Source organism: Nannospalax galili, unplaced genomic scaffold (assembly GCF_000622305.1).
Source record: "Nannospalax galili isolate Female #2095 unplaced genomic scaffold, S.galili_v1.0 scaffold330, whole genome shotgun sequence".
In the NCBI taxonomy this organism is placed as follows: domain Eukaryota; kingdom Metazoa; phylum Chordata; class Mammalia; order Rodentia; family Spalacidae; genus Nannospalax; species Nannospalax galili.
In genome coordinates, this window is record NW_008329640.1 from 2,420,577 (window position 1) to 2,445,837 (window position 25,261).

Here is a 25,261-nt window from a genome sequence, read left to right on the forward strand (position 1 = left end):
AAGACCACTTCCTTTTGCATTACACTTAGTCTGAGGATAATATTTTGTGTAAGAACTTATGAATAAAGTTGTCCCAACACACAAATAGAATAGTGTTCACACTGAAATGTGTCCTATTGTCTTGTTTTATTTTGGATTAGAGAAGGGAAAGTCTTGTTTAGTGTGACTCTTTGTTTCAAATAAAAAACATTTAGACAAATGCTCAGTTACATTTATTTAGTGGGTAGTACAGTAATCATCTCAGCAATCTTACTCTTCATCAGATGTTTGATCCCCTTCCAAAACCTTGGGTCTCTGAGCTAGAACCTGGAGCTGGGGGAAAAAGCACATTAAAAACATTAAAAGCGCCTTTAATCCCAGCACTCGGGAGGCAGAGGCAGGCGGATCTCTGAGTTCAAGGGATAGTTCCAGGACAGCTGGTGCTACAGGGAGACCCTGTCTCAAAAAGACCGAAAAAAATAAAAGCAGGAGTTACCTCTTTATAAGAATGACATTTTTTGAGGGTCTTTCCGTAGCCCCAGCTGGCCTGGAACTCATAGATCACCTGCCCCTGCCTCTCAAGTGTTGGTATTGAAGGCATTCGCCACCACGCCCAACAAGAATGACATTTTATTGAAAGAAGACTCAACACCAGTGACTCAAGTTAGTGTTTTCTTCTTAAGACACCCTGATCATAGCTAGGCTTGATTGTGCACACCTTTAATCACAGCACTTAGGAGGCAGAGGCAGAGGCAGGAGCATCTCTGAGTTCGAAGCCAGCCTGGTCTACATAGTTCCAGGTCAGCTGGGGCTACAGGGAGACCCTGTCTCAAAGATCCCTGAAACTAAAATTTCTAGGTCAGCTGGGAAAGCCAAGATTTCAGCAAACCCCATTTGCCTAGGCTGCCATTTCTATATTGTGTGTGACATACCTTGCTAACCATGAAAAGGGTCTTCCAGTACATGTACCAAAATAAAAACTTTGTATTTTCTTCATCAGACCTTATAGGATACCTACTATTCTTTAAAAAGCATCCAGTTTTCCAAAGTGTTTGTCATTTGAAACTTTGAGTTGATCCATAGAAAGCTCAGAAGATGGGAATATTTACCTTTACTCCATCAATAATATGATTTTCTTGCTGTAGTGCATTCTGAAGTTCTTCTTGTGAAGAAAATTGGACCCAACCTATACCTTTATGAAAGCCAGTCTCTCTGTCCTAAAAATTGAAAATATAGGAAAAGATTAACTATGAAGTTGAAATGTTTCCATGAGCTCTAAATCAAACTACCAACTTGTCAAAATCAGATCACAGACCAGTAATATTTACCACCTTCCCTTCTAGTTACCCAAGGCTAAATCCTAGTGTTCATAAGAACAAGCTTTGTATCTTTTTAGATGTAAATACACCATCTAGCCTGAAGGCCAAGAAGCAGTAAAAACACACTAATAGTCTAAGTCAATGGAAACTGATCCCTCGGGTACTCTGGCTTCTTTTTTCCTTGTTTCCAATGACCTACTTCCTAGGAAAAAAGCCTCAAAACCTAGTTGCATGTGGTCATTTCTGAGACCAGATGTCATCAACTACCACTGTCAGCACATGTTCCTAATGAAGAAAAGTGTAAGTTAAACATTACCCTAACATAGTTCTCAACTTCGGGTTAAATGGTTTTTCTACTTTAGTCCAGGAAAAGATAGACTGCTTATCATGAAAGAGATGGTGTGCCGGGAGGCACTCTGCCTCGCCCCACTCAGCCCTCTAATAAAAGATGTTTATTCAGTGAAGGTGTCCACTTGATCTTCCATCTTCCTTGCAAAATTATATTGTGCTAAAAAATAAATTCTTGGATACTGCTCCTATAAAGGTAACATGACCCAAAAATGCAGGCAAGGTTCTGCTGATAGCCAATGATCTACTCCCATACCTCTGATGTTTCCATGTGGCCATTTACATATGTCAGTGCATTAAAAATCTGTGTTAAAGGGCTGGAGAGATGGTTCAGCATTAAAAGCACTGGCTGATCTTGCAGAGGACACCCACATGGTGGCTACTAACTGTCCCTAACTCCAGTTCCTGGAGATCCAATGCCCTCTTCTGACGTCTGTGGGCATTGTACATATGGGTATACTTACATGCAGGCAAAACACATAAAAACTGAAAATAAATGTGTTAAAACAGGTGATAATTGGGTCTAGTGGCACAGACCTGTAATCCCAGCACTTGGGAAGTAAAGGCAAGAGGATCTGGAGGTTAAGGCCATCCTCTGCTACACAGCAAGTTTGAGGCCACGCCAGACTACACGCATCCTGTCTTGGCTAGATCTTCTTGCTGGCTGGGTCTCATGGTGCTAATTGGAGTAAGAGCACTGTCTGTCTAACCCAGCTGAGAACTCTACAAACTACCAAACTGCCAGGTAAGTTGTGGTCATAAGTGTAATGGTGGCACAGCCATTATGGGGACAACCAAATGCATCCTAATTGGATTTGGGGCTTGTTCTACAAGAGGGAATCCATGTCTAATACTGGTCCAATACCCATATTAGATCCTGAGAAGGAACCTAAGATGATGGCTGCTTTGCTGCACTGACATAGCATCAAAACAACTAAATATGTTTATACCCACAGCCAAATCTACTTACTCCAGTCTTAAACAGAAGCCTCTCCTTGCAGTGAACAAAGGTAAATGCCAAGACCCATGGCTACACAAGATGTTTGCCCTAGACAAAGCAATCACAGCACCCACTTCAGGCTCAAGGAACATTGTGGAAGAGGGTGAGAATGTAATCACCAAAGAGGGGCTGTGAAATAACATCTAAGCACAAGGCCATGACAACCATCAACAGATAGCAGTATATGCTAGGTCCACAAGAGTCAGGCCCTATAGCAGTCAGCTACAGAGCAGAAAAGGATTCACCAGGCCCTACCACATACTGTTGCCTGAGAACCAACAGATTCTGGGAGAGAAGGAAGATACAGTATCCAAGTGTATACCCACTACTGAGCCTGCCAGGCTCTGGTGGTTAGTTCCAAACTCAGGATCACACAGATGATCCTAACCATACTCTGTGGGATACTAAACAAAACCACAACTAATACATACATAGGGAAAAAGATTTGGGGAGTGGAGGGGGGGGACGCTGGTAGCGATGGGAGGGAAATAGAAGAGGCTGGTGGAGAAGGAAAATAATAAACGGTGTACATGTACGTGTAAAAGTTTACTAATTCAATTATTTCAAATGAATTTTTAAATTTTAAAACTTATGGGTATTTTGCCTGCATGTATGTGAGTAGGCCATGTATGTGCCTGGTGCCCATACAGAGGTCCTATAATTGGAGTTAAGGATGAGTGTAAGCTGCCATGTGGATGCTGGGAACTGTACCTGAATCCTATGCAAGAACAGTAAGTAAGTGTTCCCAACTTCTGAGCCATCTTTCCAGCCTCCCCAAATTTTTTGATAATGTCAGACTGAAGGAAGAAGCTTAAGATTGAGGTAACCTGGACTGTATCTTTTTCACACCAGCTTGAAGTACATAGACCACATCTCAAAAAAAAATTTGTCTTTAGGTCTTTTTGAGACAGGGTCTCTCTATAGCCCCCACTGCCCTGGCACTAGCTATGTAGACCAGACTGGCCTGAAAACTCACAGAGATTCACCTGCCTCCACCTCACAACTTGGGATTAAAAGTGTGTGCCACCATGCTTGGCTTGTTTTTTTTTGAGACAGGGTCTACCTTCTTACCCCTGGCTGGACTGGAATTTGTTATGTAGATCAGGTTAGGCTCAATCTCAGAGACCAGCCTGCCTCTGCCTCCAGAATGCGGGGTTGAAAGGTGTGTGCCATCATACCCAGCCTCAAAAAAACCTCTTCCCCTAAAGTTGATATTTTACTGCAGTTATTGCAGTGTAGTGAAGTAAAATTTTTGTGACATGTATGTATGAACAGTATGTATGTATGTACCAGTTACCTAGGATTTCTAGAAAGTCCTCAGAAAAATAGAGACTGACCTAGTCTTGACTACCATGAGAGCAAAAAAATCTTTTTTTTTTTTTTTTTTTGGTCCTTTTTGAGACAGGTTTCCCTGGGGCATCAGTTGGCCTGGAACTTGCTATGTAGACCATGTACTCCATGCTGGCCTTGAAGTCACAGAGATCCACCTGCCTCTGCCTCTGCCTCTGCCTCTGCCTCCCAAGTGCTGGGATTAAGAAAAAACCATTTTAAATTATTGTTTTATTAGTTTAACATGTTAAATTTACACTCAATGCGAATAAACTTAGTCTGTCAATTAGTTTTGTACACTATACTGAGGACTGAACCCAGGACTCAAACATGCTAGGCAAGGGTGTACAACACATCTCCAGGTCTTTTTATTTACAGATAGGGTCTAACTAAGTTGCCCAGACTGCCCTTGAACTCTCTATAACCCAGGGAGGGATTGATACTGAGATTCTTCAGTTTGAGCCTCAGAGTAGCTAGAATCACAGACTCAGGCTGCCAGGGCCAGCTTGCCAATTACTCTTAAAATGTCCTCTGCCATCTCAAGTCCTCAGTATAATAACTGTTGTGGGAAAATTCTCAGGTGAGTGCCATGATTTCCATGTGTGTCCCATGTTACATCCTATATAATCCCCTTCCTTTACAGTAAAGTCAGAATTTGTAACTTGCTTTAAACCAAAATATGGCAAAGGTGGTAAGATGCTGCTCCCTTGATTGGGTTACAGACAAAAGTAAATGGACTATTGCTGCTATGGCCTTATAACTAACTATAGCCAATTCCCCTGCAAGAAGCAAGTTGCTAAACTGGGGCATAGTGGCACATGCCTGTAATCACCTCACTCAAGGCTGAAGCAGGAGGATTTTAAGTTCAAGGACAGCAATTCTGAAGCCAGCTTAGGCTACATACATAGTGAGATCCTACCTCACAAAACTAAACCAGAAGCAAGCTGCCATGTTTCAAGACAGACTACAGAAAACACAGGTAACAGAACTGCAGGAAGTCCCCAGGAACTGAGAGCAGCCCCAGCAAAAAGCCAAAAGCAGAGCCAAGAAAGCAGCAACCTCAATCCTACAGATGAAAGGAGCTCAGCCTACCACCTCAGAGAGCCTGGAAGTCCAACTCCCCTTTGAACCTGATAAAGCAGATGCAGCCGCAGCCCACACACTGAACTCTTGAGCAGAGAACCCAGCTAAGCTGTGGCCAGCTGTGAGACCATGTGTTGTGTCTAGCCATTAAGCTTCAGTGTTGTTATGTAACAATAAGAAAAACTAACACAAATATCTACGATTAAGTCATTTTAATCAGTATCTTCCACAATTTTGTTAACAGACTTTAGAACAGTTTCACTCCGTGTGTGTGTGTGTGTGTGTGTGTGTGTGTGTGTGTATGATAATACTCACAAAAGGTACAGTACATTTTCGTATATGGCCAAATTGAGCAAAGTGTGCTCTCAGCTCACCTGTATGAAGAGAAAAAGCATATTAAAATGAGCTAATAATAAGAATGATCCCCAAGAGCCACATGTTGGAGGGAGAGAAGTGATTCTTGCAAAGTTGTCATCTGACCTCTACATTCCTGGCCCCAACAAAAAATAAATTATTCTTAAAGAATAAAATCTCTGGCAGCAGGGCGTGGTGGCACACGACGTTAGTCCCAGCACTCAGGAGGCAGAGGCAGCAGATCTCTGTGAGTTCAAGGCTAGCCTGGTCAGCTGGGGCTAGAGGGAGACCCTGTCTCAAAAAAGAACAAAAGAAAAATAAAATTTAAAAAAAAAAAAAAAAAAAAAAAAAATTAAAAAAAAAAAAAAAAAGAATAAAAATTCTGGGAGCTGAAGAGGTAGCTCAGCAGTTGAGGGGGCTTGGCTATCTTGCACAGGACCCAGGTTCCATTCCTAGAACCCACGTGGCAACTAACAACTGTCCATAACTCCAGTTCCAAGAAATCTGATGTTCTCTTCTGACCTACGAGGGCATTGCATGACACGAGTGCACTTAAGACACATGCAGGCAGTACACTCATACACATGAAATAAAAATTTAAAAAAGATTAAAAATTTAAGGGAAACACACACAGATACACACACCCTACAAGGCTAATATATGTAATATGTCCTGTCTTCTCTATCCTAGATTGTAGATTTAAAATGGGGAGTGGGTCTGGAGAGATGCCTCAGCAGTTAAAGTAACCTGGTACTCTTGCAGAAAACACGGGTTAAATTCCCAGCATACATTAAAGGCATTTTGCCACCACAGACAGCTCCTAAATTTTTTTAAAATGTATTATTTTTATTTTATGTGTATGATTGTATTACCTGCATGTATATGAGTGCACCCGTGTCATGCAATGCCACAGAGGTCAGAAGAGGGCTTCAGATTCCCCTGGAACTGGAGTTAAGGACAGTTGGTAGCCACCATGTGGGTGCTGGGAATTGAACCCAGGTCCTCTGCAAGAGTAGTCAGTGCTTTTAAGTGCTGAGCCATCTCTCCATCCCCAAGCTCCTAAATTCCTAAATGGAGAATAAAGTCTAGTTGCATTAAGCCTGAGTTTACTTTTATAAAATCATATTTCCTAGAACTCAACATAGTGATAGCATGCCTGTAATACTAGTGTGCTGGATAGCTTTAGTGTCACAGCAATGAAGAAAAAAACTAGGACAACTAGCTACCCAGAAAGCTGAGCGAAGGGAATAGAGGCTCTGAGGGGTAGATAAAGGTCTAGACAACATCATGACTGTGTGGATTTCCCGGATGATTTCATTAAGATGGCTACTGGATATCAAGGGATCCATGAGTATGCAAAGGTGACCTGTTATATAGCCAGTTCTGGCAAGAAGCCAGAGTTCCTGCAAAATGTTCTTGGGAGAAAATATTTTTCATTTGCCAAAAAAAGTTCCCAGCACCCACATGGTAGTAGACAACTTCCTATAAGTCCAGTTCCAGGGAATCCAATCCCCTCCTCTTTCCTCAGGTACCAGGCACTTGTACACATACATAAAATAAATACACACAAATCTTTTAAACAAGAATGAAAACCAAAAGGTTTCCAGAGTTCTCCAACTGCTTACTGAGAACTCCTGTGCAGTTCCTTAGCCTTAAGCTTCTGCAGGCAGCTGGAGCATTCTGCATCCTGTAAACTACCAGAGCTAGCAGCTCTAGAGCAGAGCAGCTAGAACACTGCAGCAGTCTCTGCACTCACTTAGCAAATGCTGTTCTCACCACACCAGGCACTGTGCTAGGTGTGTGACTAGAATTCCTGTGTGCAGATACATAGAATCCATTAAAATCCAATGTGTTAGCCAAGCCCAGTGGTGTTGCACATCTTTAATCCCAGCACTCAAGAGGTAGAGGCAGGCAAATATCTGTGAGATCACAGTCACCCAGGTCTACATACTAAGTTCCAGGCTATAAGGAGCTATAGGGAGACCCTGTCTCAAAAAAACAAAACAAAACACATAACCTCTGCCAAATGCTAGCTAGAGACCTCACAACCCTCTCAATCTTACTCCTTACCTTCTCTCAGCATCCTTCTCCTAAAGTCTAAAAGGGAAAACCATCAAAACCTTCTCCCTCAATTATTAAGAAATGCTGTCGATTTTGTTTTTAAAAGTTGAGTCTAACTCGTCTTTTTTACAGTTCCCTAGTCCAAGTTTTCACCTTTGGACTAAATGAAATGTCCTTTTCTCTCTTCTCCATCCCTACATCCTTGCCACCTGGAAGTCGAGAGTCACTAAAGTCAAAATAGCCCCTTCTGAACAGTAAGCATCCAGGTTAGCAAATAAAACTTTCCATTAATCACTCGATACAGTGGGCATCCTAAAGGCGCAGTGGACCTCCCTAAACAGTTAACCGGAAACACTTTCTCGCACTGACTTCCTCAAGAGCAATTATCAGCCACCAGCTCCGCACGCTGACGGAAGTGCCCTGCAGAACAGAGGCTTTGAGCATCTAGGACATAAACGTTCCGCCCTTCCCCATCTCTCACACTCACTCGACGCCGCGGTCCAAGGAATTCTACGGATAAAAGCAACCGGCGGAGCCAGCGTCAATCCGCGTCTCACTGCCGAGGCGGCCATGTCGAGAAGAAAAGCGTCAGCGAGCTCAGGTCGCGACACCGGAAGAACCTGCTGAGTCACAAGCTGGGACATCTACTTCCGGGTCAAGGGCTTCGCGGTTTCGACATGGGGAAGATGGCGGCTGCCGTCGGGTCCGTGGCCATGCTGGCGACCGAACCCGGGGAAGACGCCTTCCGGAAACTCTTCCGCTTCTACCGGCAGAGCCTGCCCGGGAGCGCAGACCTGGGAGCGGTCATCGACTTCTCGGCGGCGCACGCGGCCCGAGGCCCGGAGTCCCCAAGGTAGGGAGGGAGGAGCCGTGCGCCCGCGCCCTGGAGGGCCTCGCCGACGTGCCAGCCGCCGGGCGGTTGTGCTGGGATCCCGGCCGCCCTGCGCGCAGCGGGCTGCCCACCGCCCCCAGAGCGCTGTCCTGCAGCTTTCTCCGCCGGTCCCCCGCGGCCTCGCTCATAACCCCCGGGGATTGCTGGTGTTTCCTATAACTGTCCAGTGAACGCACATGCGTTATTTTGCCTCAAACCCCGAATATTTTCCTGGAAGTCAGGGTAGGTCCGCCGCCTCAATAAACCCGACCATCGGATGAGTCTGGTAGACGAGACCCTGCCTTTCCTGAGGCTTTGAAGGATTTTGAAATAATCCCCCGAATGAAAGTGGGTATCAAATGAGTATGTCTAAAATCTGAACAGGCCCCCTTATTTGTGCTTCTCCTGTGTGAAAAGAACATAATTAGAAGTGGGCGGGGGGGGGACGTTGACAGAACTGTAGAACTGTAGTCTGGATATATTTTCCTTAGCCACTTTGTAAATTTGCCTTGTTTTGTTGAGACAGGGTCTCATTCTATAGTCCAGACTACACTCAGACTCATAGCAACCCTCCTTACTCAGCCTCCCAAGTACTGTGGTTACCGGCATGAGCTACCATGCCAGGCATCCTTTGTTGTCACAGGGAAAAGATGTGATACTTCATTTGGCCTTAGTTTTGTGCAGGAATTTCCACATGGGACATTCTTGACAAGCACAGAGTTCAAGAAAAATGGAATGCTGTAGTAACTTCTTACTTGTGGAGAACATTTGTTAGCAGAAATGGTCTTAGAGTTGTGAGAATTGCATACCAAAAGTGGGCACCCTAAGATTAACATTTAACTGAGAAACGTTCTTCAGACATTCATTCAGCTCCATTTATCTATATTTTACCATAATGCAAATGTACTTTTAGAATTTTAAGCCTCCGCCACACACGCACACAGTGCAGGACATTGTGTATCTAGCTAGCACAGTGCTTAAAAAGCACTCAAATATAGTATGTGATGAGTAAATGAAAGCTTGGGTTTTCGGTTCCCCTGCCTAAAGCAGATTAAAAGTGTTTAGAGAAGCTGCTGCTATCACAGGACCTCAGATGAGAACAGGAAGACATGGGACATCAAGTGACAGCTATCAGAATGGCAAGAGAAAGCAAAAACACTTCTTTTAAAAGCTGGGCTTGGGCACGCCTGTAGTCCCAGCACTTGGGAGAAAGAGGCAGGCAGATCTCTGTGAGTTCAAGGCCAACTCAGGCTACAGGGAGACCTTGTCTGAAAAAGACCCCAAAAAAAAAAAAAAAGCTGGGCTTAGTGACCCCTCCCTTTAATCCCAGAACTCCAGAGGCAGAGGCAGGCAGATTGCTGTGAGATCAAGGCCAGCCCGGTCTACATAGATAGTTCCAGACTATCTGTGACTACGGGGTGACCTGTCTCAAAAAGACAGAAGGCAAGCTCAGTGGTTTGGTTCCTCAAAGTTCCTAAACCTACTTTAGCTCTGAGAATGCTGCTGAACTATAATGCGGTATTAAGTAAGGCCTATTTCTCAGTGGTTAAGAATGTTCTGCTGCTACAGAGGACCTGAGTTTACTCCCAGCACCTACACCAGGTGGTTCACAACTGTTTGTTACTCTAGCTCCAGGGTCTGTGTCACCTCTGCCCTCTGAAGGCACCTATATTCATGTGCAAATGTCCGCACACATAAACATAATTTAAAAATATATATTCAGGCCTGGCTTGGTGGTACATGCCTTTAATCCCAGCACGTGGGAGGCATAGGCAGGCAGATCTTTGTGAGTTCCAGGCCAGCCTGGTCTACATAGTGAGTTCCAGGACAGCTGGGGCTACAGGGAGACCCGTCTCAAAAAGACAAAAAATAATAATAATAATATATATTCAAAAAAATAAGTTTGGCCTGGGACTGAAGAGGTGACTCAGCAGTTTAGTTTAGGACCCAAGTTTAGTTTCCAGCACTCAAGGCAGGCAGACAGGCAGTTCACAGCTGCCTCTAACTCTAGCTCCACAGGGATGGGATGCCTCTAAGCCTCCTCTGGTTCCTGTACTCATGTGCATACATACTCATAAAAATAGATAATAAGCCGGGCGTGGTGGCACATACCTTTAGTCCCCTCTGGAGGCAGAGGCAGGCCAGCTACAGGGAGACTGTCTCAAAAAGACAAAAAATAAATAAAAAATAAAAATGGCACCTTTAATACCAGCACTCGGGAGGCAGAGGCAGGTGGATCTCTGTGAGTTCAAGGCCAGTCTAGTCTACATAGTGAGTTCCAGGACAGCTGTGGCTACAGGGAGACCCTATCTCAAAAAGACAAAAAACTAAATAAAATAAAAATGGAGGGCTGGAGAGATAGCTCAGCGGTTAAGAACACTGTTCTTGCAGAAGACCCGGGTTTGAATCCCAGCACCCACATGGCAGCTAAAAACTGTCTGTAACTCCAGTTCCAGGGGATTCAACAGCCTTTTCTGTCCTCCACCGGCATTGCATGACATGGATGGACTTACCTACATGCAGACATAACACTCATACACATAAAATAAAACTAATAAATAAAATATTAAAAAAAATAAAAATGGTATGGTCTATTTAAGAAAACATGAAAAAAAATGCTTTGAAAACTAGGACAACCAAAATTCTCAGAAGGTTCCAGAGAGCGATTTATTATAAAAACTGATAGACTGGGAAATGTAGCTCTAGGGTGGAGTGCTTGCCTAACAAGTTCAAGGCATTGGACTTATTTTTCAGCAACACAAAGAAAGAATTTTTTTAAAGACTTTGGAAATTCCTCTGCAGGGGCCGGAGAGATGGCTCAGAGGTTGAGAGCACTGACTGCTCTTGCAGAGGACCTGGGTTTAATTCCCAGCACCCACGTGGTGACTACGAACCATCCTTAATTCCAGTTCCAGGGGAATCCAAAGCCCTCTTCTGACCTCCATGGCATTGCATGACACAGGTGCACTCACATACATGCAGGCAATACACTCATACACATAAAATAATAGGCCGGGCGTGGTAATACACGGGGAAGCAGAGGCAGGCGGATCTGCGGATCTCTGTGAGTTCAAGGTCAGCCTGGTCTACATAGTGAGTTCCAGGACAGCTGGGCTACAGGGAGACCCTGTCTCAAAAAGACAAAAAAAGTAAAACTAATAAAATATTTTTAAAAATTCCTCTGCAGCCTCAACACTTCCAACCTCCTCCACCCCCACTCTTTCCCCTGCTAGCCTTGGACCCAGGCCCATTCTAATTCCTCTACATCTGATCACTAGCTTCCTAACCCATGCTAACTAAACCCCCTAGCATAGATTGCTAAGACCCTCACCCCCATTTTCCACTGACTCCTTATCTGCCTGACAGACAGTGTTACTAAGGTGGACCTGGAGAGATGACTCAGCATTTAAGAGCCCTGGCTGCCCTTGCAAAGGACCTGTGTTTGGTTCCTAGCACCCAGATGGCAGCTAACAACCATCTATAACTCCAGTTCCAGGGTAATCAGGAAATTTCTGGCATTTTATACATATAAAATAAAAAATAATTTTTTTAAATTACTAAGGCATGTTCTTGCCAGGCATGGTTTAATCCCAGCACTTGGGAGGCAGAGGCAGGTGGATCTTTGTGAGTTCGAGGCCAGCCTGGTCCGCCTGGTGAGTTCCAGAACAGCTGGGGCTATGAGGAGACCCTATCTCAAAAAGACAAAAATAAATAAATAAATTACTAAGGTATGTTCTAATGGGAAAAGGTAGTCTTGAAAGTCAAATCCAGCCTGGTTTAATTTTTTAAATTACTATTTATCTTAATTTTTTACAATTGTGCAGTATTTCTTAGGCTACAGATGAGGAAACTGAGGCCCCAGGAAGTTAAGTGACTCCACTTAACTTCCTGGGGCAGTTTCCTCATCTGTAAGTGCCACATCAAGAATGTGGAGCTAATATTACAATCCCATACCAGAAGTATCTTTGGAAGTCTGAGATTCCCAGGGTTGACTTGTAAGACATCTTAACCCTCTGACTTCAGTTTCTCTCCTTCCAGGTGATCAGATCTCAGCTCAGTGTGTCCTCAGTCAGTGAGCATGATGCCCATAGAGCAGGACTTCAGCCTGTGAGCAAGTGGCGAGCCTATGGACTTGAAGGCTACCCTGGTAAGTGTGCCTGACCTCAGAGAAAGGATCACTCGGTCATCTCTAACTTCCCGGGAGGAGCTGTGAATAGAAAATAAAGATTCTTAAACACACATTAATATCCCACCCTCAAAACGCATCCTAGTTGTGCCTTCCCTAAGGTATCTTTTTATTTAAAACTACCAGAGGATAAAACAAGTCAGCAGTATAACAGAAAGGGTTATAACAGATGAAAAACTAAAGACCAGCTCCAAGCTTTTTTTACTCTGAACCTCAGTTTATTGAAACTGCTTTTTGTAATAGAATAATTAGGTCATAATTGTCATTCCAGTCACATTCTCAGGCAGTACAACAGCTTACAACATGTTGTTTCTGGGGTGGAGAGATGGCAGAGTGGTTAAGAACACTGGCTGCTCTTGTAGAGGACCCAGGTTCAGTTCCCAGTGCCCACATGGCCATCTTTCCAACTCCCTATCTCCACTTTTCTTAAATTTTAAAAGTTTGATTTATTTATTTATTTATTTATTTATTTATTTATTTATTTTTTGGTCTTTTTTGAGACAGGGTCTCCCTGTAGCTCCACCTGTCCTGGAACTCACTATGTAGACCAGGCTGGCCTTGAACTCACAGAGATCCGCCTGCCTCTGACTCCCGAGTGCTGGGATTAAAGGCGTGCATCACACTGACTATTGCTCAGTCTTTGCAGTGGTTTTGTTTTTATTTTATTTTTGCTGCATTAGTACAGTCTGCCTAGATAAATGACATCCACCAACGGCTTTCAGTTATTTCTTAGTGGATTTTTAAAGAATCATTCTGTGCTTACAAAAACTAACTTTGGTGCTGGGCCTCATGGCACATGCCTTTAATTCCAGCACTAGGGAGGTCTAGAGGCAGAGGCAGACAGAGCTGAGTTGCAGACCAACCAGGGCTCCATCGTGAGACCCTGTCTCAAAAAAAAACCCAACTCACTGGGTGTGGTGGCGCATGCCTTTAATCCCAGCACTCAAGAGGCAGAGGCAGGTGGATCTCTGTGCATTCAAGGCCAGCCTGGTCTATATAGTGAGTTCAGGCCAGCTAAAGCTACAGGGAGACCCTGCCTCAAAAAAAAAAAACCAACTAACTTTGGCCGTTAACCTTAGTTTGGAGTGTATGATATAGATGATATTAAATAGAGAAACAGGATTATTGCCTACAATTACCAGCCTTGTTTCAATGCACAACGCTAAGCGGTCTGGATTTTTTTTCCTCCATATCTTGAAGACTCTAGACATAGAATTTTAAGTACTTTGAGTAAGATTCAGTACATGGAGAAATTTTCAGGTCCTCTTTATATTTTTGCTATGTCAGCACAGGTTCCTTTCTGCTGACCCACATGTGGTTTAAGATCTATAATTCTGATGTGGACCACAGATGATAATGTTCAAAGACATTGATTTTGGTCAAGACCTAATATTTATAAGGGAAAGATTTTGGTTTTGTTTTCTGTGGCCATAAACTTAGCCTTATTGTCATCTCCCACATTTGTGCTATTGACCCCAAGGGAGAGGTGAATCAGTGAAGCCATCTTACCTTTCAGAACATGGCTTGTTCTGTTGTTTTCTGCAAAAATGGATAGTAACTTCCTCAGGAAGTTGCTTAAGATGGATGAGATGGTAGAATTTTGCTAGCACTGTGCCTGACACTTGGAGGCATCCAAGTAATTAATGCTGCGTAATTAATGACTTAAGACTGGATTTATGGGGCTGGAGAGATAGCTCAGTGGTTAAGAACATTGTTCTTGCAGAAGACCTGGGTTCGAATCCCAGCACCCACATGGCAGCTAACAACTGTCTGTAATTCCAGTTCCAGGGGATCCAACAGTCTCTTCTGTCCTCCGAGGGCATTGCATGACAGGGTGCACTTACCTACATGCAGGCAATACACACATACACATAAAATAAAAATAATAAATAAAATATTTTTTTAAAAAAGACTGGATTTATTATTGTTAATTGCTATTCTTAAAACCCGTCATTATTCATGTTTATATTAAATGCTGAAAGTAAGAGAGGAAGAGTAGTTTGTTAATAGCCAAATCATTTTGTGTTTACTGTCTCCTTTTCTAAGTAATTCTCCCTGAGAACATTTCTCTACTATGTGGTATCTTTGTTAATGGTCTGGAGTTGGTAAGCTGTAGGCTGGGTCAGCCCCTACCCCTACAGGCACACCTGCTTTAGTAAATAGCTTTATTTTGTTTTATTTTATTTTCCATAGTCAGAACTACTTGCTTTGCTTCTTACTGTCTGTGCTCTTTCCTGCTTTGGTGACAGTTTAGTACTGTAGATTCCAAATGACCTTCAAAGCCTAAAATACTTGTCTAGTCTTTTCCAAAAAGAAGTTTGCTGCTCTCTGATCTAGACTGGATGTGGAGTCTAACCAGGCATTAAAGATGTGGTGCTTTGAATAAAAATGTCCCCCATAAGCTCCAGTTATTTGGACATTTTGTCCTCAGTTGGTGGCATTGTTGAGGAGGGGAGGGTTAGAACGTGCAGCCTAGCTGGAGGAAGTTCATCATCACTGGGAACTTTGAGAGTTCTTAAGCCTTACCGAATTCCCAGTTACTCTCTGCTTCCTGTGCCTGATTGAAGTCCTTGAAATGTATAGTTAAGTTAAATCCAGCACAAGAGATAGCCTTCTATGCCTGCAGTAAGTGAAATAAAACTTTGAGAAGTCTTGGGTAACTATAAGTGTTACCTGCTGAAAATCTGAAGGTGATGTTTCATTCTAAAGTTTGCTTTGGGATGACACAGCTGACAGCTCATTTGAAAATGACCCAAAAAGTGAGAGGTAAAAGTGTCTCAGGGTGTCTCATGTTAATCATAATTTAATTTTTTTTTGATTAGAAGAAACATATCATTACAGCTTTAACATGCCCAATAACAGTCCAGAGCAAAGACACAGCTCCTTCAAAAGTGGCTGTAAAATTTCTAGGTTCGCTGTTGAATCAACACAGTTATACAATATTGAACTCAGTATAAGCCCTTAATTTTTTACTAACTTAAAGCAGGGGTATGGAAAGTGAGTGACAGATAGTATAAGAATACAAATGAAAGGCTGGAGAGATGGCCTAGTGGTTAAGAGCAGAAGACCTGGGTTTAAATCCCAGCACTCACATGGCAGCTAACAACTGTCTGTAACTCCAATTCCAAGGGATCCTATGGCCTCTTCTGTCCTCGAGGGTGTTGCACGACATGAGTGCACTCACCTACATGCAGGCAATACACACATACACATAAAATAAAAATAATAAAATATTTTTTTAAAAAAGAATATGAACAAAAAGAAATGATCAGAATAACTGAGAATCTCCTCTTTTTACCCCCCTCCTTTGAATAGGGTTTATTTTTATCCCAAACCCATTCCTCCCAGGATACCAGTGGCACTGGGTGAAACAGTGCCTTAAGCTCTACTCCCAGAAACCCAATGTATGTAACCTGGACAAGCACATGACTAAAGAAGAGACCCAAGATTTGTGGGAACAGAGCAAAGAGTTCTTGAGGTGAGTCTATCAGTCAGTAGGATCTTCTCAGATCTTTGAACTGTTCTGTAACAATGCTCTGAAAGTGGATTTCCTTTCTTTATTTCTACAAATGCAGCACAGTTCTGTTGTTTTCCCAAGAACGTTTGGACAGATGCTTTGATAGTTATATTAGATTGAGATCCTTTTTTTTTTTTTGTAAATCTTTTTGAGACAGGGTCTCTCTGTAGCCCCAGCTGTCCTAGAACTCACTATGTAGACCAGGCTGGCATTGAATTCACAGAAATCCGCCTGCCTCTGCCTCCTGAATGCTGGGATTAAAGGTATGTGCCACCACACCCAGCCATAGATTGAAATCCATTTTAAAGACTTACTTATCATATTTAGATAATAACTTCATCCTCATTCATCATTACATGATCCACTTTTATTTAGCTTCACTCTCTTTTTGTACTTAAAGTGAGAGCCTTCAAAGATTTGTAGTATCCTAGGAAAAAATGTCCCTGGTAGCTCTTCTGTTCTCTTGCATGGAGTTACCATAGAGCAGTTGTTGCTCGTGGAAAGATTGGTATTTGTTCCTTGGTGGTGGTTCGGCATTCATTCCACAAATACTCATTGGGTGATCAGTTGGGTACCAGGCATGATGCTAGGCACTAGAGATGCAACACTTAGTATCATTCTCTCTTTACACTTAAAACACATACAACACTTAATAGAACAATCTCTGTACACTCAAAAGTGAACGGTCTGTCCACAGGAATTATCTTCAGGCATAATTATAGTACAGCTGATAAACTGTTAGTGGTTAGAAAAACACTGAGGGGCCTGGTGTGCTGGCATACACCTTTAGCCCGACCACTCAGGAGGCAGATGCAGGTGGATCTCTGTGAGTTTGAGGCCAGCCTGTTCTAAATGGCAAGTTCCAGGACAGCTGAGGCTACAGGGAGACCCTATCTCAAAAAGACTGGGGAAAGAAAGAAAACACTGAAGGAACACAGGGAGAAAGACTAATTCTTTTAAACAGGATAAAGGTGTCAAAGAAAAAGGCAGGACTTTTTTACTGCATCTATTCATCTTTTTTCTTACTGTCCATTTGAACTATCAGCAATGATTAGAAGTTTGTCAGATGGAAAAGTAAAAGGGCTGACTAGGTATAAAACAGCAGAAGCAGATAAACCATGTTTCGGCATATCCGTAGACCTTACCTGACTCCATGCTCATGGCCAGGCAAGGGGGACAGTGTATGCAAGAGTAATTGGAGTTCTTGCAAGTTCTAACCAGCTTAATCAATAACTGGGTAAATTGCAGTACTCCAACATTCGTTCTCCTGCTTCATCTCATCTTGTGATTTTTATGCTAGGCAGTAAGTGGAATTTAATCTCTGTTCTTTTATTTCCTTTCTAAAAAAAAAAAAACCAGATCCTATCCTATCATTGATTTTTGTGGTTTCATGGATAGAAACATTCACATACGTAATTTGGCAGGTACAGGTTTAGAGTGTATATGTTACCATGAGAATGGTCACGTACATGGTTGGAATAGTGTGTAGAGAATGCTTTCTGGAGGTTGTCGTGTGTAGGGTTGGGAAAACATGAAGTGGGCACAGTGAGTGGGACCAAATTGTCCAGGGTTCATAATAGAGCACTAGCTCTAGAGTCATATAGCCTGTATTCACATCCTGGTTCAGCTCCTTACTAGCTGTGAAAGCCTGAGCAAGTTTCTTAGCTTTTCTTTATTGATTAGTATGCATATATTTGAGAAACCTTGGAAGAGTGCTTGTTGAAACTATTATACCAACGTGGGTATCCCATCTGCCCTCAGTAGCTTTAATGGTGCCATCAGCTGTCATTGGGAAAGAAGCTGTAAAATATAGTTTTCCTTTAAAGCATTCTTGGTCATAAGTTGGGTGTGTAGGAGCAGTGAGGGAAGCCTTTCCTGTCCTTCAGCTTTTAGTGCTACCTTAGAACTATGAGCAAAGTAAGATCAGGACTGAATGAAATTAGCTTATTATAAACCAGCCTTTATTTTCAAGTAATTTATTCTTTCTCTTCTGATATATGACTATAGAAATCCCAGCTGCCTTCTGAGCTAGCTCAGATGGACCTGTGTAATAAATCATCCAGTAGACAATGATGAGATGCTTTTTTTTTTTTGTCTAATAAATTAGAAAAAATAACGTGATGGTCATAGCTTATGCTGTCAAGGGCTAGAAGAAATTGATAGGCTGAGACCTTTACTGGCAGCATTGAAAATCAAGGGTCTCTAGTTTCCATCCTGTGACTGTGTGATGTGTGTTTCCATTTTCTCTAGTGGGAAATGCAGGTGTTAGATGGGATAAGCAATTCCAGATGTTTGAGTCATGAATCTACACAGAGTAGCACAGTCCCCAACAAGGCTTCCTTGCTTAGCTATAGGTTTGGGGGCTTTTTAGACTACTCATAATTAGAACCAATAGTTATAAGTTCAGGGGTGTTTCCTGGCCCCTTCAAGTTAGTAATTCACTAGAACAACTCCTAGAACCTGGGAAAGGCTTGTTGCCCTTGTAGCACATTGATTCACCAGCCAGCTTTGGCATCCATAATTTTATTGACATTTTGTTATGTAGTCACTATTGATTAAATCATTAGCCACATGGGATGGGGGGGGTGATTCAATCAGTAAAGTGTTTGACTGGTAAGCACAAGGCCTGAGTCTGATTCCCTAGAACCCATTTTAAAAAACAGACCAGGTGTGACCTTACACACTTGTGTTTTTAGGGTTTTTTTAATTTTTATTCTATGTGTATGAGTATATTGCCTGCATGTGTAAGTGCACCCATGTTGTGCCAATGCCTGCAGAGGTCAGAAGAAGGCATTGGATCCCCTGGAACTGGAGTTATAGACAGTGGTTAGCTGCCATATGTGTGCTGAGAACTGAACCCAAGTCCTCTGCAAGAGCAGTCAGTGCTCTTAACCACTGAGCCATCTCTCCAGCCTTGCCTTATACACTTGTAATGCCAGCATTGGGGAAACAGAGACAGGCAGATCCCTGGGGCTCGCTGGCCAGCTGGTCTAGCCTACTTGGTGAATTTCAGGCTAGCGAGAGACCCTCTCTCAAAAAGGGAAGGTAATGAATGGGAACATAGCTTAATTGTTACTGTGGTAACATAGCTTAAAGTGCTTACTGCATAAGCATGAGGATCTGAGTTCAATTTCTGGCCCCCATTTAAAAAAAATTCAAGCACAATAGTGCTCACTTAAAATCCCAATGCTAGGGAAATGGAGACAGATGGATCCCTGGGGCTCACTTGCAAGCCAAATCAGCAAGTCCCAGGTTCTAGTGAGACACCCTGTCCTCACAAAAACAAGGTAGACCGCTCCTTGGGAATGACACTCAGGTTAACCTCTGACCTACACACACAGGCACCTGCAAATGGATACACACGCCACATCCTGAATCATCTTCTTAGCATAAACCCAGGTATGGTGCAAGGGCCTACCATGATGAACAGTGAGGCAGCTGTCACTCAGGGAATCCTGAGGGTTTAGAGGGACTGTGGCTCAATGATAGAGCACTTACCTGACATGCACGAGGCCCTGAGTTTGATCCGCAGGACCAAGAGCGTTACCTCCAGAACCAGAGAAAAGGGCCAGATTCTTTGTCATGTAACACCATCACATTTTCATAAATCTAAAATTGGTGCTGTCGCCTGGAAGACCTAAGAGTTCTGGCTCCATGACCTCTAACCTCATTTCCTAACATTCCTTTGCACTATTTATTCTTGTCTAGCCACACTAGACATGTCTGGCCTTCACTGCTGTTCCATAAACTTATCAGCTGCTTAGATTCTTTGTACATCACTGTTCTGGCTACCTAGGAAGCTCTGTCCTTACGTTCCTCTGGCTTCCTTCCATTAGGCCTTCTAATGTATACTAGAAGTCATACCTTTTTCAATCCAGAATAGTCGCCTTATTCTGGATTCTTTTTTTACAACTTTTTACAGATGTGAGACTTTAATATAATTTAATATTTTGAAACAAGGTTCTATAGTATGGCCCAGGCTGTCTTGAAACTCCTTGATCCTCCTGGCTCAGCTTCCCAAGTTCTGGAATTTCAGGCATGAGTCACTATAACCAGTTCTATAATAAATACCTTTTTTTTTTTAATTGTTGGTTTTTTGAAATTATTGTTTTTAAATTGTTGTGTACAATCTCACTCATTAGCCTTGGCTGGCCTCCCAAGTTCTGAAGTTTACAGGCATGGACTGCCACTCCCAGCTCTTTTTTCTTTCTTTTTTAAGGCTGAAGGTTTCACTATGTACCCCTATCTGTCCTCAACCTTATGATCCTCCTGTTTCAGCCTCTTTAGTGATGGTCTCAAAAATTCTTTAATAGGACAAGGGTGCCGGCATGGTGGTACACGCCTTTAATACCAGCACTCAGGAGGCAGAGGCAGGCGGATCTCTCTGAGTTTGAGGCCACCCTGGTCTCCATAGGGAATCCAGGCCAGCTGGGGCTACTGGGAGACCCTGTCTCAAAAAAATGAAAAAAAAAAGAATAGGACAAGGGCTTTTCCCCTGCCACCAGGGAGTCTTGGGGAGGTGGACATTCGGTGCATTCAAGATTGTCTCCACGGGGCTGGAGAGATGGCTCCGTGGTTAAGAGCACTGACTGCTCTTGCAGAGGACCCGAGTTCAATTCCCAGCACCCACATGGCAGCTATGAACTGTCCTTAACTCCAGTTCCAGGGGACTCCAAAGCCCTCTTCTGACCTCCATGGCATTGCATGACATGGGTGCACTCACATGCATGCAGGCAGTACACTCATACTCATAAAATAAAAATAATAAATTGAAAAAAAAAAAGATTGTCTCCAGCAGTAATCCACCCCATGGCCGAGGAAGGCATTGCTGCTGGAGGTAGAGTGGACATTACCACTGCTTTACAAGAGGTGCTGATACTGCCCTCATCCCCAGTCGCCTAGCATGTGGATTCCTCGAAGCTGCCAAAGCCTTACAAGCACCAAGCCCGTCTCTGTGCTTTCCTCCAACTATAATGAGCTGATGTATGGCAAGTTGGTGCAAGCCCTTTGTGCTGCACACCAAAGCAACCTGATTAAGGTTAATAACAAGAAGCTAGGGGGATGTGTAGGCCTCTGCTGAATTGATCGAGAGGGGAAGGGTGGTTGGCTGCAGTTGTATAGTGGTTAAGGACTATGGCAGAGTCTCAGGCCAAGGATGTCATCGAAGAATACTTCAAATGCAAGAAATGAACAAATAAAAATTTTGGCTCATTAAAAAGAAAAAACAAAAGAATAGGACAAGGGACTGAGTCTGTAATAGTGCTAGAGCTCTTATCAGCATGTACAAGGCTCTTTGTTTGATCCACCACACTACCAAAAAAAAGTTTGTGGCTAGAGAGGTGGCTCAGCAGTTAAGAGCACTTGCTGTCTTGCAGAGGACCTGAATTTGGTTCCCAGCACCCACTAGGCAGTTCATAGCCACGTATAACTCCAGCTCCAAGGAATCCAGAACCTTTTTCTGGCCTTGTCAGGTGTGTGCACACTTTTTTTTTTTTAGGTATAAGGGGAAGTTTAAATTTTTAGCTTTTCTGTGTTAGCTTCTGAAGTACTTTATTACATTTTGTATGTGAAGGCCTTTTTACCACTAATACCCTCCATGCAGAGACAGAATCACTCCCTTTTTGCTCCTTTAAAACTTTGGTTGAAAGCTGGACATAGTGGTGAACGCCTGTAATCCCAGTACTTGGGATGCAGAAGTGGGTGAATCTGTGAATTCAAGGCCACCCTGGTCTATATAGCAAGTTCCAGACCAGCTGGGGCTACAGGAAAACTGTCTCAAAAAAAAAAACTTTGGTTGAGTTTTGTTTTTATTTTACGGCACTGGTAATTGAATTGACAGCATCAGTCATGCTGGATAAACATCTGCTGTTGAGCTACATCATCACCGCCACCTCCCAAGACTTTGCTTTTTGGTTTTTGTTTGTTCAGTTGGTTTGGGGTTTTTTACATTTATTTGTGTGCTCAAGCATAAGTATGTGTGTGAGCTTCCATGCTGTGGAGGCATGTGGTGGTCAGAGGACAACTTCTTGGAGGTTGGTTCATCAGGCTTAGCAAAAAGTGCCTTGCCCACTGAGCCATCTCATCTGCCTAAGACTTTGCTTTTAATGCCAAGACAGTGTTTATTTTGATGATGGAGACACCTCCCTTTCCTCCTACTCTTCACCTCCTTACCTCTCCTGGAACTCTTAAGAATTTTGTAGCCTCTGCTGGGCATGGTGGTGCACACCTTTAATCCCAGCACTTGAGAGGCAGAGACAGGCATATTTATATGAGTTCAAGGCCAGCCTGGTCTACATAGGGCGTTCCAGGTCATCTGGGGCCACAGGGAGACCTTGTCTCAAAAAGACCAAAAAAAAAAAAGAATTTTGTAGCGTCGATGCCTGACACCATTTATATATATTGAAGGTGCTTGGTAAATATTATTTCAATAAAGTTGATACTCCTTTTTATTGACCCAATGAAGATGCAATGCTAACTAACTCTGAGAAAGATTTTTAAGGGCTGTATAGTAACTTTCTGTGTTTTGATAAATAAAATACACATTTGTGTTTTTAAAAATGTTTGGTGCTAGAATTACTGTGATGAATAAAATTCAGTCCCTACCTTTGAAGGACTTACAAGAGTTTTTAACACCAAAGAATACACTTGAATAGCAGAGGTTGTAAGGTATTCTGGGCCATAGTGTAGGACAAGTTGAAAAAAAGACTTCCCAGAAGTGGATTTAAACTATACCTAAAACAGGAAAGTCTGTAAGTCTAAGAGTGCAGCAGGAGAATAGAGAACATTCCAGTAGGGCTCCAAAAGATGAAGGAAGGGAGGCCTATGGGAAATGGTCACAGGTGAGACTGTGAAGGTTAGTTAGCCAGAATATAGGTGGGTTTTGCATATGAACTTTGCCCTATGAATAGCTGGAATTTTTCAGGGTTAGTAACAGGGCTTGGTGTGGCTAAGTAGAGTACTAACATGAATGAAGCCCTGGGATTGATCTCTAGCCCTGTGTAAACTAGGTGTGGTGGCATGGGACTTTAATCCCAGGAGGTTGGATTTGGAGGCAGGAGGATCAGAAGTTCAGGGTCGTCTTTGGCTGCATTACAGGTTCAAGGCCAGCCTAAATTATATGAGACACTTTCTCAAATAACTTTTAGAAAGAAAGATTAACTCTTGCATAGTGAGGGAGATGGTCTAAAAACATAAATTGCAAAACAAAATTAAGAATGCAGTTTCTTTTTTATATTTAATATTTTATTTCTAATTCTGTATATGTGGGAGGATATGCACAGATATGAGTGCAGGTTCTGTCAGAGTACAGAAGAGGGTATCATATCCCCTAGTTCGGGAGTTACAGCAGTTGTGAGGTGCCCAATGTGAGTGCTGGCAATAGAATTCAGATTCTTTGTAAGAGCTGAAAGTGCTCTGAACTCCAGAGCTACTCCAGCTCAAGAATGCAATTTTTAATTGCTTGGCTCACATATCTTAGAATCTATTCAGTTTTCCTTGTTATTAGTTCTGTGAATATTAAAAGAACACATAGAAAGAAAAAATGTTTTGTGTTCCCAGGGTCCAGCATGTTTTCAAGGCATAGTTAGGTTTTCATGAAATCTATAGTAATATGTTACTTAGGTCTTCTCTGTTTTTACTTTTGTTCTTTATATTAAATGGTTGTCATGGATTAAGAAACAAATCTTAATTTGTTTTTATTTCCTCTTTTTAAAAAAAAAAAATTCAGCGGGGCGTGGTGGCACACACGCCTGTAGTCCCAGCACTTGGGAGGCAGAGGCAGGCAGATCTCTGTGAGTTCAAGGCCAGCCTGGTCTACATAGTGAGTTCCAGGACAGCTGGGGCTACAGGTAGACCCCGTCTCAAAAAGACCAAAAAAAAAAAAAAGTTGGGGTTAGTGCCAGGTGTGGTGGTACACACCTTTAATCCCAGCACTCAGGAGGCAGAGGCAGGTGGATCTCTGCATTCAGGGCTGGAACTAGACTTTGTTGACATGAAAAATTAGAGAAAAGAAATTAAGATTATCAAGAGATTAGCAATGAGGGTGATAATGAGACTTTTTTTTTTTTTTTTTTGAAACGGGGTCTCTTGTAGCCCCAGCTGGTCTGGAACTTACTGTGTAGACCAGGCTGGTTTTGAACTCACAGAGATCTGCCTGCCTCTGCCTCCTGAGTGCAGAAACTTGAGTTAGGGAAGATTGTTAGCCTAGATGGCTATTTGATCAAAAAAAGATACATTTGTGTTCTGAAGAGCAGATGGCACAATGGCAGAAACCAAATCAATTTCAGTAGTGCATTAATTGTTATCTAAGCCTCAATTATCTAAGCTGTGTTACACAGGGTTGAGCAAATCATGTTAAGCCAGTTAGTTTTGATTATATACTATATTTTGCCAAACTTTCTTCCCAACCTGCAGTTCTGTGAAGCCAGCAGACTATCATTATAGATATGGTAATAACTGTGATTAATCATACCCCCTTTGTAGCAAACCACATTGACAATATTCAGCCATATTTGCTGTTGACCATAGTGCTCCTGCTCTCGTTTCCCACTGACAGGTAAAGACATTTCTGTTGCCACTTTTTTTTTTCCTGTTACTCTTATCATTATCATAGGCTAGAGACTTGCTCAGTCGGTAAAGTGCTTGTCATACAAGCATGATGACCTGAGTTTGAGTCCTAGCACCCATATAAAAAGCCAGGTGCAGCAGCACACACATGAAATCCCAGCACTGGAGAGATGGAGACAGGAAGATCGCTGGAGCTTGGTGCCCAGCCAGTCTAGACAAATTGGTGAGCTCCAGGTTCAGCAAGAGACCTTGAAGATGTCTGACTTTGTCCTCTGGCTTCCAGACCTGTGTATACACAGTTACACAGAACACAAAAATAAAGAAGAAAGAGACTTGATTGATCCCATTCAGAAGATTTAGAGCTAAAGACTAGAAATCAGAAAGGCTAATTTTTTCTTTATTATTCTTGGCCACCTTCTTACTGTGTTCTCATTTCCCCTACCAAGGGTTGGCTCACGGCTTAGACTAAATGTATGGACTCTGAGGTCCATGTAAGAGGCTATTTCTGCTATTTAAGATGAATAAATCTTCTTTTGTTGCCAATCTTTGCAGGTATAAAGAAGTGAATAAACGAGGACCCCGAAGTCTACTAGAGAAACTGCGCTGGGTGACCCTGGGCTACCATTATAACTGGGATAATAAGGTATTG

The 25,261-nt window shown here is 42.7% G+C and overlaps 2 protein-coding genes, 1 non-coding gene and 1 pseudogene across 3 annotated transcripts in view; 3 read left to right on the plus strand and 1 right to left on the minus strand.

Moving 5' to 3' along the window:
- Nucleotides 1–107: 107 nt before the first annotated feature.
- On the minus strand, nt 108–8,099 carry Slirp (SRA stem-loop interacting RNA binding protein). The gene is made up of 4 exons (XM_008839880.3): nt 7,961–8,099; nt 5,374–5,432; nt 1,089–1,196; nt 108–312 (listed from the first exon to the last, which is right to left on the minus strand). Exons 1-4 carry the CDS (start codon nt 8,043–8,045, stop codon nt 250–252), a joined length of 315 nt encoding a protein of 104 aa, XP_008838102.2. The 5' UTR covers nt 8,046–8,099; the 3' UTR covers nt 108–249.
- Nucleotides 8,100–8,150: 51 nt separating this feature from the next.
- Alkbh1 (alkB homolog 1, histone H2A dioxygenase) overlaps nt 8,151–25,261 on the plus strand; it is a 23,661-nt gene continuing 6,550 nt past the window's right edge. The window contains exons 1-5 of the mRNA XM_008839869.2: nt 8,151–8,316; nt 10,250–10,266; nt 12,383–12,491; nt 15,846–16,008; nt 25,165–25,255. Of these exons, the coding sequence (XP_008838091.1) occupies nt 8,151–8,316; nt 10,250–10,266; nt 12,383–12,491; nt 15,846–16,008; nt 25,165–25,255 (546 nt within the window). The remainder of the gene's footprint in view (nt 8,317–10,249; nt 10,267–12,382; nt 12,492–15,845; nt 16,009–25,164; nt 25,256–25,261) is intronic.
- Nucleotides 17,172–17,308, plus strand: LOC115071617. Its single transcript, XR_003850729.1, has one exon. It is a non-coding gene; the product is annotated as a small nucleolar RNA SNORA58 (small nucleolar RNA).
- Nucleotides 20,726–21,750, plus strand: LOC108491175 (annotated as a pseudogene).

What these genes read in the sequence shown, in the direction of transcription:
- Slirp (XM_008839880.3), bottom strand. Translation starts at nt 8,045, where the DNA reads ATGGCCGCCTCGGCAGTGAGACGCGGATTGACGCTGGCTCCGCCGGTT. An exon ending in GAAAATGTACTGTACCTTTT is followed by an intron (nt 1,197 to 5,373) that starts GTGAGTATTATC and finishes TTCAATTTTTAG; the next exon opens with GACAGAGAGACTGGCTTTCA. An exon ending in ATATTATTGATGGAGTAAAG is followed by an intron (nt 313 to 1,088) that starts GTAAATATTCCC and finishes TTTTTCCCCCAG; the next exon opens with CTCCAGGTTCTAGCTCAGAG.